At 27.3% G+C, this 17132-nt stretch overlaps 2 protein-coding genes across 3 annotated transcripts in view; one reads left to right on the top strand and one right to left on the bottom strand.

The window, feature by feature from the left end:
- LOC112686504 (60S ribosomal protein L6) overlaps window positions 1–888 on the top strand; it is a 3843-nt gene extending 2955 nt beyond the window's left edge. For both annotated transcript variants that reach the window (XM_025558788.1, XM_025558789.1), the window contains exons 4-5: window positions 255–606; window positions 668–888. In XM_025558788.1, the coding sequence (XP_025414573.1) occupies window positions 255–606; window positions 668–829 (514 nt within the window). In that variant the 3' untranslated portion in view covers window positions 830–888. The remainder of the gene's footprint in view (window positions 1–254; window positions 607–667) is intronic.
- Window positions 889–3552: 2664 nt separating this feature from the next.
- Window positions 3553–11400, bottom strand: LOC112686511 (cilia- and flagella-associated protein 45-like). Its single transcript, XM_025558799.1, has 8 exons — window positions 10778–11400; window positions 9260–9420; window positions 7332–7521; window positions 7025–7198; window positions 5994–6167; window positions 4261–4476; window positions 3938–4107; window positions 3553–3848 (listed from the first exon to the last, which is right to left on the bottom strand). Exons 1-8 carry the CDS (start codon window positions 11168–11170, stop codon window positions 3785–3787), a joined length of 1542 nt encoding a protein of 513 aa, XP_025414584.1. The 5' UTR covers window positions 11171–11400; the 3' UTR covers window positions 3553–3784.
- Window positions 11401–17132: the final 5732 nt, after the last annotated feature.

The raw sequence follows: 17132 nt of genomic DNA, 5'->3' as shown, positions 1-17132 counted from the left end.
ATTCTTAAAATATTCCATTGAACCAGAGTCGCAGGTTATACGCATTGAAGTATACCTGTGCTAAAGAAAGTTCATAAATCAATTTCATTTATATTTATGCACCATTTATATATTAATTAATATATATGGACACAAATAAATGGTATAATATTAATAGTTCTATTCGGTAACACATTTGTATTTTTATTAAATAATAAATAAATAATAGTTATGTATTCAAAAATTATTAATCTAAAATATTTAATTATTTATAGACCGAAGAAGCATAGAGCTCGTGGTTTATTCAAGAACCATAAGCGCAACATTCGCCCTACTCTAACTCCTGGAACAATTGTAATTTTGTTGACTGGTGTTCATAAAGGTAAACGAGCTGTTTTGTTGAAAACCCTTGATACTGGTTTGCTCTTGATAACTGGACCATTTATTCTGAATGCAATCCCAATGAGACGTGTACATCAAGGCCATGTGATTGCCACCAAGACGAAGTTAGATATCTCCAGTGTGAAAATACCTGAGGAGATTGATGACAAGTATTTCAAACGTACACTCTTAAAAAAGAAGCCTAAGAAAAATGAAAGCAAAAGCTTGTTTGTTCAAAAACCCAAGGTATTATTATTATTTAAATTAATATATAATTATATGTAATTAATTTATAAATTTTTTTTAGACCTACCGACCAACTGAAAAGAGGAAGTCTGATCAAAAGTTAGTAGATGCTCAGGTTTTGGATGTTATCAAGAAACATAAAGATAAGAAAAGCTTTTTCTTGTACCTTTCATCTATGTTTGGTTTAAGAAATAATCAATATCCACACAGGATGCAATTTTAAATTGGCTGTATATACTGGTTGTTTCTTTCTTTATGGAATACATGAATATACTGCATGTATTTTTTACTTTTTTCTTCCTTGAAAAATTCTTTTCCGACAATAATACAAGTATTGTATGTGTTCATTAACAGCTTAACGAATGAGCGGTACCAAATAGGCATGCAAAATATACTGATTTAAAAAATTGTAATAAATTAGGAAATTTGACTAAAATTATTAAATTATACAAGTTCAATCTAAGAACTTGACTAATATAAATATGTACTATTTGTTAAGTTATATATTAAATAACAAATTTTTACATTATAAAAATATAAAATTCACGGAAAAAACAATTGTCTGTAGAGGGTTAAATTATTATGTTTTATAGAATTAAAAAATATTTATCCTCGTAATACAATATACATAAATTGATGGAAGTTGAATTAAAATGAATTAAATAAATATAATTTATTCAGTCAATTATCAAATTCTATTTTGTAGACCAGTGGTTCTTAACCGGTATGCTGCAAAAAATGTCTGATAAAATAATATTGAAAATAGAATGTATTTTATTTCTTTATATTTATTTTTCTATACAGATAAATCATACGTGTTAAGATTAAAATTATTTAGTTTTAGAACTGTACAGTTGTTCGGAAATAAATTGAAAATATTGATTGATAAAACTGAATGTCTGCGCGCAACTAAAGTTTTTGATGAAAAGTGCTTGAGTGTGCTGTGTAAACTTGTGATGTATAAAGTGTTCCGTGAACAAAAAATGGTTGAGAACCACTGTTGTAGACTATAATAATTATTTACTACGATGGATGGAAAATTGAAGCCATGAATAGTATTTTTTTATTTAAAATTTATACATAATTAAATGCTTAATATACAGCAAATTACATTATTTTATTTTCTAAACTTCATATTGACTGCCTATACTTAAAACTTGTGTGATAGTCTGACTAAATTATTTACTGCATTCATACCAAAATACAAAGCTAACCAGTTATTGATGAGGTTAATATAAATATACAACATTAATTAAAATTAATAAGTCATAAAATTATCTGGACCTCAAGCTTAGATTACTTTCTTGCATTTATGTATAATCTATAATATATTAGCCTGAACTATAAAAACGTCAAATAAATTTTATCTATGTAATACAGTAACATGGTATTTGATTTTTTATTATTTATAGTTATACTTATGACTGATATAGAATCATATTTCTGTACTTGAACAGTTTATTTTTATTACTTTATATTCTTAATTTGAAATAATGAAGTGCATTTTGTACTATCTAAATAGTATCCGATAAAATAAGATAACACTTGTTGCACGGTTTTCATTGAAAATCAAATGATACCAATATCTATTTTCTTTCATTAGCTTACAAACAAATGACCCATTGTATTTATTTTATGACCCATAACTTAAATATTTTCTTCGGCCGAGGCACAGAACTAATGTTTTCACGCCTCCCCGGTGAGGGGGCACTGGGGACAAGTGTTACCCCCGTTATAAAAATATTAATAGTTTTAATAAGATATTGTTACATTATTTCAATGGGGGGGGGGGGGGGGAGATTTAAGTCTCCCAAGACACCCCTTAATTCGCCTACGATTAAGTAGTGTATGGCGTATGGCTGTGTTTGTACGTGCAGCGTTTATGTATAGTAAATACACCTGCACGTTAGATGCAGCGGCTCACTCTAGGGTACGGTCGGAAGATTACGAGACTAGCGGGCCAAGCGAATTTATGACATTTGGTCTGGTGCGACCTCCCGTACTCATGTATGAATTGTGTTCACTGATATAACTACGAAATAATTCTTCGTTAAAAACCAATAAATTTATTTATTTTTTTTACTTTTGACAATATTGACCGTTAACTAATGAATTATTCAAACGAAAGAAATAATAACTGTAGTGTTAATTGTATAACGTGCACCTTTTCCCAAATGGTTCACCGTAACCCCGAAACCGTGGCTACCTCCATGGGTCCACAATTATTTTAACAAAAGCTATTTTAAATTTCAATCGGATTCTATGTCATCCGTACGAAATGATAAGATTATAGACCATATTTCGTAAATTATTTGTGCTATGTAGGTACCTATATTAAATATTTAAACATATGAATAATAAAATACGTTTCATTCAGATTAAATCGATTACAAATGAAGGGCTACGGAAAAACAGTTTTTGAACAGTTATATTCAATATTACTATACAGTTTGGTATTGCAGTTTCAAAGTTCCGAAACTCAAAAAACTAAGGGGTAAAGTACGAAATATTTTAAAAAAATGTATTTGATAATAATTATCAGATTTTTTAATTTTTTTTTTTTTTACTGTAATCGTTTTTTCCCGTAATCAAATCCGTTATTCAAATCTTATGATCTTTGTTGCCACCTGGATTGACCGTATGTTACTTCATCGTGTATCAAAAAAAAAAAGGTCTTTTGTCACCCGGACGCAAAGTGTTGATAAAACAACTGCTGAATGGCTTTTCCTCGACGTGTTCCGTAAGTTTCTACTTTCCAGACGCCTACCGATTCTGTACATTTTAATTTCGTAGAACTTTTACAACTCGAAGGTTTAGCCATTTTTTTACTTCGATAACTGTCAGTGTTAACCATTACGTGTAACAACTCCGAACTCGTTTTTTACATGGTTAATTTATTTCCGTAGAATAGTTATTGTGTTCCATAATACGTACGTAATAAATATATACAATAAATATACTACTCGTATATATTTAAAATTTGAATACTTTTCTGGAAATCGATAACTACTACGGATAAATGTTTCAATTGGTTTACTCGACAGGTGGGCAAGCGGTCAATTTGTAATTGGCCCCACAACTCTCAGTAATGGAAAACGATTGCTTTTGTAATGTTCTCGGTAAAATCGTATCTGCTTGCACACTGCATCGCGTATGGCTGTCCGCGTATCCGAAAGTCTCACTTGTGCAACTTCAGTTGTCTCACGATCCCTTGAACGTATTTTTCCGGTACATTCTGCGCCCTGAAACGATAATCGGTTATTTATTCGAAACAACTGCGCCGCAGTCAAAAACACGGTCCGTCTGTTATAGCGCTATTATCGCTATTTACTTGAGTTCCTCGATTTTATTGTACATTGTGTCTCGTAACATCTTTTGCCTGGCGAGCTCTTCTTGTTTCAGCTTAACGCCTTCCTGGTAGAGCCTTTTCCTCTCTTGTATCTTTTCTTGTTCCTTATCGTGAATCTGTTTCAGCAGATTTTTACGATGCGCTTCGATTTTCTGTACGTGAAAATATACATTGCATAATTTATATGAATCATCATGTGCAGGTATACACTATTTATACACTATCGCTTTGTACACCCAATCATTTATATTGATATTAATATCGCGCGTCATTCAAACGCTTAAGGTACCTAATAGTATATTTACCATTTTGTTTCTTTCGTCCGTTTCTTTGCTCTTTTCGATGTCCTCAATGTTGAGTTTAGCGATTTTTTCGGTCTCTTCCATTTCCCTTTGAATCTCGAATGCATACGCTCTCCTCTGGTCTTCAATTTGTTTGTTCCTAGCCGCATTCAGTTCTTCTTCTTCTTTTTTCTTTTTCACCGCCTCTTCTAATTCTTTACGACGCCACTCGCGTTCTACCTATACATTACATTAATTCAAAACAATGTGTTCGGTGGTACCTTCAACAGTTATCGGAAAATGCAATATTACATGTAAGGTTGTTAAAAATAAATGTTCGTCGTTGTACCTACTTAGCCCAAAAATTCAACTTTAAGATGGTGGTCAAAAAGCCGTGTGAAAATGGTAAATATAAATATAAAACTATGTTCCAAATCCAAAAGTATAGGTACCTAATATATTTTATCGATTATTATATGTTAAATAATATACACTAGTAGTTATTAAGTTGTGACTTGCCAAATATGGCCAATACGGAACGTTATTCTTGAGCACGGAACTAACTCGCTTTCATTTTATATATTGTAACTAGCATAGGCGTGCGCAAGGAGTATGCAGAGTATGCAACTGCATACCCTAAATATAGAACCTTCTTTCTAAAATTACAAAAAATAAATAAAAATCATGACATATTTGGTCTTATGTATATTATGTGATTTTTTATTACATTATGATTTTTATTATATTTTTATATTCAATCCCAGACAGTTTAATTTATTTTTGAAACACAAATCATATGCTATAACAATTTAATGTGTTAATGAAATTAAGAAGTACAATAATTCAAGCGAGATTAAATAGCTATCAACTACAAAACAAAAAATGGCTATAAATTAAAATTATTGGTGATATTAAGAATTCAACTGTACCCAGAATCGTTTTATGATTAATTTTGATTATTTATCAAATTTAATTTGTTTTTCATTTAAGTATATAATTACGTTTTTATTTATTCACCCTATTTAAATGTATTACTCAAACCATTTCAAGTGTTAAATATTTTTTTTTTCGTAGTTTATTTTAAATTTTAATTATGAAGACAGTTATAACGATTAAGAAATGGCTATTCAGTCATTTTTTTCAGGAAAAAAAATTAAAATTTTAAATTAAATAGTTATTAAGACCAGAATTTCGAACGCTTAAATTAACTTTCAGTTTAAGGGAGGGGGATAGACAGTGCAGCCTTTTGCATACCCTGAAAAAGAGGTCTGCACACGCTTATGGTAACTAGTGATGGGAAAAATGCAGTTAGGGTTATTTCCGAAGAATCAGGATTTATATTATATCGCTAATTGTAATAACTTGCTTGGTGTTTTTAACTACGTTAACTTATTATGTTCTAAAGCTTAAGTTATATTATTTTTTTAATTTTTTATTTACAAGTGTGTTTATATATTTTAGTTTTATTATGAATACTGTTAGTTATTTCTAAAAATTAACAGTAAAAAAATAACATTGAAAAAATTAATAATATTGTTATAATATAACATACACAATAATTCATTTTTATTAAGTAGTATCTTATTTATTCTTAATTTTCTTTCGATATCATCATTCAACCCTCGGGAAAACTGTTCACTTGAATTAAGTTAACATCTAGTTTTTTATGCCATATAACTTTATACACTTGTACAAATAAGTTTATTTTTAGCATCGTTCTTTAGTCTTTACTACACTTATATCAGTTATATCTGTACCTGATCTCTCACTCTAAGAGCGTTCAATTCGTCTTTGGCGGCTTGTAAATCGTATGTCGCTTGTTGGTTTGCTTGTATTTTGGCAATGGATTTCTCCTTTAATAACTTTTGCTTACGCAGCTCTTGCTCGAAAGCTATTTCTCGTTCATTCTTTTTCCGTGTATACTCTTGTATCTATGACAATATAATGACGAAAAGGATTCAATTTGTAATAAATATATTTATTTTCTTTAGATCATTGATGTATTATGACGTTTTTATTAATTTGTTATTTGTATACTTATCGTTATTGTCCGGAGACAATAATCTCGGAAGATTATTTGCCACGAACAAAAAGGGGGGTTTAAGTGTTCAACCTATTTCTGAATTGTTTTGTAAAATTATCATTTTCATATTTTTCGGGGCAAGAGGAGAATTTATTTTTATTTTTACGATGTGGAATTGTTAACGTATTAATTTACGTCCAATGGTTGTTTTAGTGTTTACCATGTATATTATTTGTATTTATATTATTTTTTATTTAATAATTTAATTTATACCAATTTCATTATGTAAATATGTCATAAGTCATAGTACATTTTTTTTATTACTTTTTATAAAGTATTTGTTAAGATGAGTAAAAATAGACCGAGATGGTTTGGGCATGTGATGAGGTGAGAGGAAACAAAAGTAATAAGAGTTGTTATGAAAATTATCGTTAGAGGGAAAGGAGGAAGAGGAAGACTAAAAAAGAAATGGTTGGAAATTATTGAGAATGATATGAAGGCTGTAGGTATATGCGTGTGGAATATAGGAAATCGAAACAAGTAGAGGTTTAGGTCAAGGGTGGCCGATGCCAAATAGTTGGGAGAAAGGCAAAGGAGAAGAAGTAGAAGATTTGTTAAGGGACAAAAATGTGGGCGTCTATGTAGTGTACAATGTAATAACTAATAATATTTGTTATAATATTGAAATAAATCCACGAGACATGCAAGCACATACCCAATTGCCCGAAATTACAACTTCATATGTAGATCTTATATTTTATATACCTGCAGCACTTCAATATTATTCATTTCTTCCTCCAGTTTTTTTGAATCCCTTATCTGTGCGTTGAGCAACATGAATTCTCTGCGTAATTCTGCTTGTTTTTTCATTCTCTCTTTGTGGCTTTCAATTTCTTCTTGTCGGATTTTTTCTGCAGCTTCTGCTCGAATTCTCGCATCCTATACTCATGATACATACAAAACTAATAGAAAGTTTTTAATTTTGCCAAAAACCTACGTCAGAATCAAAATTATTGTAAATCGGCTACAAGAACCTGTTTTTTTTCTCAAACCCTAAAATGTGTGCACTTACTTCTACCATTCTGGCCAACTCCATTTCTCTGGTGATCTCATTCTCTTTTATCTGTCTCTCGATCTCAACCGCTTGCAGCTTCTTTTTGAGGCGCTCGGCTTCCGCAGCTTTCTCTAATTCTTTTGCAGCCAGTGCTTGTTCCCGCTCCATCATTTCTTCCATCCTACGTTCTTCTTCTTTCATTTCTCTCCTGCGGTACGTGTTATAAATTATAACTATAATTTTTTTGTATTTATGTTTCACCACTCACGTGGATAATACACTTTCTATTGTCTATTTTCAACGTTAACATTTATAATATAACTGTAAATAATATATTATGTGCCTATACCTCGGAAATTTTTTCAATATGGTATAATTATTATCATTGCAATTTTTATTATTTTATTTTTATGTGATTAAGTCTGAACCACGTTAATAATACTTTATATTATGAATACGTAATAAAAAAAATTAATTATTTTGATTTATTTCTTTAGATTATTTTCTTTTTAATCAGACTGTAAATTTTATATATATATATATATATTAAAAGAAAGAAGATCTGAGACTGAAAAACTGAAATGAAGACTATAAAAATAGTTTAATGCAATTTCACAAACTTATACAATATGATACTCTATTCGTTCGCAATGAAGATAAACTAATTAAATAAATATTCAAAAATATTCGGTAGCATATATGCGTAGATACTAGTAAGAAGAGGGAGTAGATCAAGATCAATTCAAAATTCATCTACTCACAATTCTAGTAATATTGCACAATTGGTTTATATCCGTCTTTCTAGGATACTCAGATTTCTGTTTGGAATCCTTCAAATGTGAAATCTATGCCAATGCCCTTAATCAATTATGGTACACGAATATGTACCACCTATTATATTTATGATTGATGAACTATTTAATATAGTTTAACCTTAAAATGTTGTATAAATGTAGAAATTATTCATGCTGAATAAAATATGTTTTAAATTTAATTTAAATGTAATTTATATATTCTAAAATTCGCTGGTAAAATCTAGCTGTGACCGAGGACCAAACTTTTGCGATAACATTATTCGATAGTTGTATGTACTAAAGGTGTAAGCAACAACTTTGAAATGGCCCTGCAAAAAAACTAATATAATATTGTGAACCCTAAAGTACAGGAAAACTTATTCCTTTATGATAAATTTATTGCTTTATGTGAAAATAAAGCTAATATTTTATTTACGGATAAAACATTAGTTTTAAGTGTCATTTATTGGTTTATCTTTTAGTTTACCTAAATATAATTATTTTTCCTAATTCATCAGGACCATAGACAACGGGTCTGAGTGGTTTTTGTTTGTGTTTAATTAGTTTAGACTAAATGTTCTTAATAATATAGTTATGATAATTAATATGAAGAATAGAAAGAAGTAAAAATGACATCTTGTTAGCTTGTGATCACTTTGAATTTTGTCTTATTTTAATACCGAAAGCATATTATAGTCGGAACCTCATTTATTCCTCCATAAAAATAACACGCAAATAACTAATGTTGTTTACGAATTTTATGTTTTTTTTATTTTTTATATTTTTTGACTCGTGCTTACGTTATAAAAATGGTGGTTATATCTTATTTATTGGTGTGAGAATCTGTTGATTTCAGTCATTTCCTTACAAAGAAACAATAAATCTGTCTTGGAAAATAAAATCGTAAAACTTTTTAATTTATTTAATCTTTTCGGTTATTTCAATAAGGCAGTATTAATTGATGAATAAATCGAATAAATATATAAATAAATAAATGAATAAACCGTATTCTGCCCGTAAAGTTAAACAGAATTTTTTCGAAATGTACGAACCATTCTATAGTTTTTTTTTATGATTCAACGATTTAAAATGTATTATATACATATAATGTTTTCGTTACTATTTAGGTAATTAGGTATGAAATTATTTTACTGTATAAGTTGCTTTTCAGCAATTTGAGCGTTTCTGATTGCATGACACTTTGTGCTCAATATTAAAGAATTGCAGTGTTTTATTTCGTCTTCTTGATCTTGTCGCAATTGTTGTGCTCTTGCCAGCAGATAATTAGACTTTTTATTTGCTTCATCATCCAACTATAAAAATAGTATTGCTTATTAACTAATTATGAGTTTTTTATTCAGTATTTTCAAAATTAATTTAATATAACATAAACATAAATACAATAACGTTTTTTTAGCAATGTTTTTATGTGTATAACCATCATGTGGTTAGTCAAAATGGGAGGGATCTGGAGAAATTATGCATTGACATTCTTCTAGTTTTCTAATTTAAAATGTGCATTCTTCTACTCATATTTTTTTCAAAATAAAACTGTAAATAAAAATGTAATTTTAAATAAGAATTTATTTTATATGGCTTGTGGACATATAATATATATATATATATATATATATATTTTCGTATATATAAAAAGTATTTAAATATATATATATATATATATATATATATATATATAAATAATTTAAAATTATGTGATATTGTGAAGAATATTTAAGAAATGCTTATAGTCCCCGTTTATTTAAATCTAATCATTGTTCATAACTCTATGTATAGTCATGTTATGTGATAATGTTTTAACGTGTATAATTTTTAAATATAAAAGAAATTCAGTTTATATAACGCTAAATATTATTTCAATGTGTCAATAATATTATAACATAAATATTTATTATCCATGCAGAATATAGATAAGTGGATTTTACATCCAGTATAATATACATGAATAGTATATGAATAATTTAAAGACAGTTTTTTCCTTTATAATAAATAGCGTTAGGAAAATAACGAAGTTGGAACTTAAAGAAAAATTACGTTAGAAATACTTTTGAAAAAGATTGTTAGCAGGAATTGACAGTGATGGAAGCGTAAAGGTAGAATAATAGTTTCGGACGTTATTAGAAAGTGCTTTTCCTGGTCTGAAGAATTAATGTGGTATTTTGGACCATTTATCAAGTAGCGATTTGTTAACGGAATCCCTTTGTCTATAATTGTAATTGATAATTTACTATTAATAATGTAATGTCTTTGATCTACTTTTCACTTTGTTAAATTAATCAATTTTATTTATTTTTCTAATTGGTATCAACAAGAGAAAATATGAGTAAGTTTTAATACCAAATTATTCATTTTTTAATAATTATAATATATTTTCAGTGTATTTAAATAATGTAACTGTTACGGATTAAATAACAATTATGATTGGTAATAAATTATTATTAACTTAAAAATAGTAAGTGAACATTATACAAATTAATAGGTATTGTAAATTGTAATGCTAGAGATTATATATAGCATAAATACAAAATAATGTACACTGTTAACAGAAAATAGCTGTCTGTTAAAAGTTAATTATTCCTTTATGCTATACAATTTAATTATTAAATTACAATCCTTAAGTTATTTTATATTTTTTTATCTAACAATACTGACCTGAGCTAGTCGTTTCCCTTTGGTTCTTAGTAAATCATAGCTTTGTAGCTTTTGTTTTCTGACCAAGCTTTCGTTTTCCAATCTCTCTCGATCGGCCATCAAACCCTCGGCTATTTTTCGCCGGTCTTCTTTGGTTACTACTACAGCTTTATTTTTTAAACGTGCAAAAGTACTTCTGTCAATCACTCGTCGGTCTGGTATGGACGTGAATTTTTGTTTTCCCATATTTTCCAACTTGCAAATTTGCGATTCTCTTCCATCATTGACGTCAATATTATCATCAAAATGTGATCTTTGATTTTGATCAGATATAAAATATACCGGTTCCGATTGACTCGAAAGATTACTCATTGTATTCCGCTTGTCTGTTTGAAAGTCTTTCAGTGATGTCATATCATAACGGATTTCTCGTATATTTACTTTTTCATTTATTCGGATGTAGGTACAGACATTGGTAACTTTTTTTTATTTGAGTTTATGTACACTATGATAACCAAACATTTTAAAATATGACGAAAATGTTCAGTTTTGTTCACGATAAAAACTTTAATTATCTTGTCTTAATACTGGCTAAAAAACATTCCTATCTACAAGTTTGTTTACTCGGTCGCTATAGAGTTGTTTCCGGAGAAACGCCAATTTTCCGAAGTTTATTGAACAAACACATCAATATGTGATATCAGGTTTTCATCGTGATTTCAATAACTTTAATAAATTACTACAGCAAGGATCACTATTCACTTTATACCGTACGTAGTATATAACAGTATTACAATATTCGTTTATGGTTCAACAATTATTGCTGAAATAAATACTCAAGTAGACAAACAGTATTCGAATTCAACGAGTCATGATTTTATTAATTAAAAACTCAAAAACTATAACGTTCATAATAACTATCATCTGTTCAACTGTTAATCCATAAATATATTTTATTATTCATTCGATTCGTATAATAAGTACATGCTTCAGACATTTTGTTCGTTTAATAAAAACTACAAGCATACTGTATCGAACCGTAGATTAAGCCAACATTGTACGTTGGACTGTACCGGGTTAGCAACATTGGAGTAGATTACCTATGTTATTAAATAAGTAATTACATGTGCGTACGGACTAAACGAATCGTTATTTTATTTTGGTATACTGTATGGGGTAACATGGTAAATTTAAATTTAAAACCCGTTCTAGTGGAACTATAAACACTTTTTCTTAAATTTGTTATTTGTAACATACCAATCTCCTGTAAAAATAGTATATATAAGTAACTGTGAATATTATAATTAGTTTTTTGGTAAGATAAAATAATCTCCTTACATTTTTAGGTTTCCAAACAAACTAGAATAGATATTAAAAAATTAAAATGATTTTACAACGTATTAATTAATTTCAATGTTTTTTTGTACATAAAAAACAATATTTAATATAATTATGAATCAGATTACAACGAATCTAAGTTATTTAAAACAAGATGATAATTTTCCTAAAGCAATTTTTTCAATTTGTATTTGAGTGAAATAAAAAAATATCCGAAGCAATCTATTGTTCACTAAAATATTACAATTCTTCTTTCATCATTCCTCTATTCTTTTTCTTTTATAGTTCTACTTAATCCAAATGGAAATGAATACACATGTTATACCTATACATATACTTGTTTCATTCACATGGTACAATGAACAATATTCCTGACGATTCTGTTTTTCATTATTAAATAGTTTTTGACTAATAAAAAAAAAAAATAATAATAAATAAGATGGATTTTATTTATTTATTATGTCCAGTGCCGTGCCGAGATAAAAATTGTTTTAATGCCAATTGCAAAGTCTAGTTTACCACCCACCCACCCATATTTAATTTCATCTCATTCAGAACTCATATATCAATATTTCTCTACCTAAATATATACGATAATTATGTGATTTACATATTATTATCCAACAACCACCCACTCTTTTTTAACTTTATGCCTGGGCTTCATTTAGACCTATATTCGGCACGCCACTGATTATGTCTATACTTATTGTTACAGTTTGGTTTTACTCTTAAATTTATGATTTTAAAAATAATTATAATTGATTAATAATTAAAGCACAATTTAAAATTGTTCTTGTACTTTGACAGTTATAATTTAAATATATACCAACAATGACAAATTTATTTAAATAATTTAACTTATATATATACCTACATTAAAAATGCAATACATTTTTACAATTCATATTATTTATGTTTTAGAATCTTGTTTAGAGGTTAATAATTTATTAGTTAAAATTGATAAAAATGATTAAGAATTAATTTATGATTTATGGAATAACAATATATTTTAAAAATTGAAAATAAATAAATTTGTTTAGTTTTAATTTTTCTATATAGTTATTGGTGATTATTTACTCTATCCTTTTAGATTTTAAGCGGAGCGAGGAATGTAATGGTTTTACAATGAAATTTATTTATTTTTATTTTTTATTCTGTAAACACTTTTTCTCCCTCTAAAATTGCTCAAAAGTATCAAGTGTAGCATAATTTCTGAAAGGTAATTTTCTTGGTCTGGTACTTTGAAAAGGTCATTTTTCGGTTTTTGAAACGGTACTCCAAATAAAAGCGGTTAAAGGAAAGAAAACGTACGATTTTACTATTTTATAATATTAAATAATTACAAACGACATTTCCAACCAGAAATATTGCTTCAAATGAAAAATGACTAGAGATCTTTTTTGTTGTATTTTTAATTTTGTTTCTTACGGTTTAAAGTTCGGAAAATTTTAGTCATTTTTAAGCTATTTTTTGACATTTTAATTTTGGGAGTCTTTTTGATGTAATTCGGTTAAAAATATTCGTAAAAACTTGAAATTTAGGTTATTTACTTATATTATCCTTAACTAGACATGGTAAAATTTTCAAAATATTTGAGCGACTTTTGAGCTTTTTCTTTTATTTTATATATTTTTTTTCGTTTTTATGATATTTCCTAATTATAAATTATAATTATATAAATTACCTATTTATATAAATCTTGCTTAAGCTGTTCTTAAAACGCTTTTTTTATCACCATAGAAACGAATAAAATTAAATAAAAAAGATTTCCTCGTCTGTTCAGAATCGTTTTTTATCGAATGCAATCATTGCAATCATTTTGTTTGTATGCTTTTTTCGAACAAGAAAACTTCAAAATATTTTAAAAGTTACATTAATTATTTTTGTAAACTAAAAATTTGTTGATACTGTAGGAAAAACGTTGGAGATAATGATACTATATCTATTTTTAATATTATAATTTGAACAAAATATAAGTGTTCATAAAAATTAAGAGAAAATGGTAGTGAAATATTCATTAGTTCATTACATTTCAAAATATATAACTTTCAGTATGTGTATACGTTTAACATTATAACATTTTTTTTTATGGATAGGTATTTATTTTTATATTTGATTCATATTTATGACTTTATTTTATCATATATTTTTGATAGTGACAAATAATTTTAAAGAACTGAAAAAATAATGCAGTATGCATGTTCATATTAAATATCCAACGTGAATTCTACTTTATTCTTTAGTTTGAGTAACAAAATGACTGAACTTTTTTTTAAAAATATTTGAAATAATGAAAGTAACACAAAACTTGTTTTTCGAATGTACTAATTTGTCATTGTCTTAAATATATATAATAATAGTGTGTGTTCTAGAACTCTGTATTTACCCAACAGTAAAGCGAGATGATCACCTAACATCTAATATAGTATATTAGTTTCATAATGTTATTGAAAAAGGAAGAATGAAAAAAAAAAATGTTGTATTCAAATGTAACATACATCGTTGACGTATGAAAACTGTAATTTACAATTTATACATTTATTTAAATAAATTTTTTTGAATAGTCTATTTTGCACTTTAGTTGTAGTTGAAAATTATTTTTTATGCATTTATTACATTAACACGATTACACGTCATTTGCGTTAAATGTAACATTTCATATCTGCTTGCTTATCGTCTAAAAGTGCCAAAGGTATTTCTCAACTCAGTGAACTGATATTAAGCTCACTGGGTAAAGTTGAGTTCGGTCGAGCGTCTAACTAGAATCTTTCTTTTGCCTAAATATGTATATATTGATTTATCTTTAACAAAATCATTCACCTCTATTTTGTAGTAACTGAATCTATTACTTATGTCTTTGGATTCAATAAAATATGGCCTATCAACATATTAAAGTCAATAAAGTATTGTAAAAACTTAATTTAATTCACGTATTTATAATGTATCTTGTCAGAATTCTTGTTGCAAGGCGCGATCTGCAGCGTACATTTCAATAGTTGAAATGTATAAATGTTTATCGTATTTATAGTATTCACATTGTACATTTATATAAAATATAAGTTTCCTCCATTTGTAATTAAAATAGTTATAAATTTAAATTTGTTTTTAAATTTATCCTACAACCGTTTTCTGTGTATCGACATTTTAATTTAAGCATGTAAATTATATTTTTTATTTTAATTTATTAATTTGTAATACTTAAATAATTTACAGTATTTTTCTATGCATCAACGACATCAAGATAAAATATAAAATTCAAAGAATACTTTTCAATTGATTATCAATAATGTTTCGCTATCTTTAAAACAAATTAAGAGTTTTAATAGTAGTAATGGGAGACATAATTATTTTAACAAAAACATCTCTTTTCTCGATGATTTCATTTTGATGAATTATAACCAAAGCGTTTCGCATTGCTAATATTGTGCAGTTACATAAGAAATATACACTTCACCGAAAAAGCTATATTACAGTGGAAATTGATTTATAATTACGTTTTAGTAAATATATATATATATATATATATATATGTATACGAATTTGTGCCTTATACAATTTCATTAAACCGTTAGAACTGTAGTGAAGAAATAATGTAATCCATTGCACTTTATTAATTCCTTAATTTTAATTGTTTTATTCGGAGTCGTAAAAATGTATAAGGAAAAATAAAATCGTAGTATAATAAACACTACGAATATATTTACCGAACGATATGAATTCGTTACTATGTAATTTAGTCTACATTAAAATTTTTTTAATTTATTCATTCATACATTTAATATAATACCTAATAATGATTAACTGCAGTATCGGTATGGCTGAAGGGAATAAACATTTTTTTTTTTTTTTTTTAATTTTAAATGTAAATATTATTGAATAAAAATGAAAAAGTGGTTTTTATGAATGAAAATAAATTAAATGATTTTTTTAGGTTACTTGAAAAAGAAACACATAGAAAATTTAAAATATAGGGGTTGTATGTTTACTCATGAATCTCATCGAATAAAATGGTTTATAATACATTTATTCTTGGCGAGTCAAGATTCAATGATATAAAAATAAGTAAACGATTCCGTTTTGAGTATCGGAAAGCGGAATACATAAGGAAACATTTGAAATAGACTTTCAGACATATGTTTATTTTTCTTCTGCTTACATATTATAGGTTGTTGTCACGATCTAACAACCATCGGGTAGGTATAACAAAGCGGGATAGATATCCTTCTTTTTTTCCCCCGCTCGACACTCGATTACGTTCATCCAATAGATTACGAAAATACAAGACAAAATAATACGACTAACCTCCTCCTGAGTTGATAAATATTAACGCACGTATTGAATTTTTGACTTTGATGATCTTGTGAAAAATGATGTGCGTGTGAGCAGTGCCGGCCCGACGGTTTTCAGGGCCCCATATACATATATTAATTTATTAATTGCTTATAGAAATCTATGTTTGTTCACGTTATTATCAGTGTTGAGTCCAGATAACAATAATTTTATCTAGATACAGATAAAGATAAAAAAAATTAATTTTATCTAGATAAAGATAATAACGTTTTTATCTAGATAAAAAATTGTTAAATATCAATTTTTTAAAATAACCAAAGAAATGATGAATTAATAGTATTTTCATTTCATATTATTTGCACCTTATTAAATAAAGTAATTTAGTGTATTTAGAATTGTTATATTTAGTATTCTCGCCAAAAATAGTCAAAAATACAATCCAGATATATTATAAAAAAAAATTAAATTAAAGGACAAAAGAAAGAGCACAAATATTTAATGAAAAGTTCGTTTATTTCAGGGCTGAAACAGTTCATTTTTTGCGATTTAGAATTAATTTATCTAGATACGACTTTTTATTATCTAGATTAAACATTAGATAACTTGAATTAAGTTTATCTAGATAAGATAATAGATAAGTAGTTTCTATCTAGATAACTCATCTAGATAAATTTATCTAGATAATTCCCAACACTGGTTATTATATATAACTATATTTCGAATCATAGTCGACTTGAATTTTACAATT

The sequence above is a fragment of the Sipha flava genome, unplaced genomic scaffold, assembly GCF_003268045.1.
Source record: "Sipha flava isolate LNK unplaced genomic scaffold, YSA_version1 312_pilon_pilon, whole genome shotgun sequence".
Taxonomy (NCBI): domain Eukaryota; kingdom Metazoa; phylum Arthropoda; class Insecta; order Hemiptera; family Aphididae; genus Sipha; species Sipha flava.
This window is presented reverse-complemented; position numbering and strand designations above follow the sequence as displayed.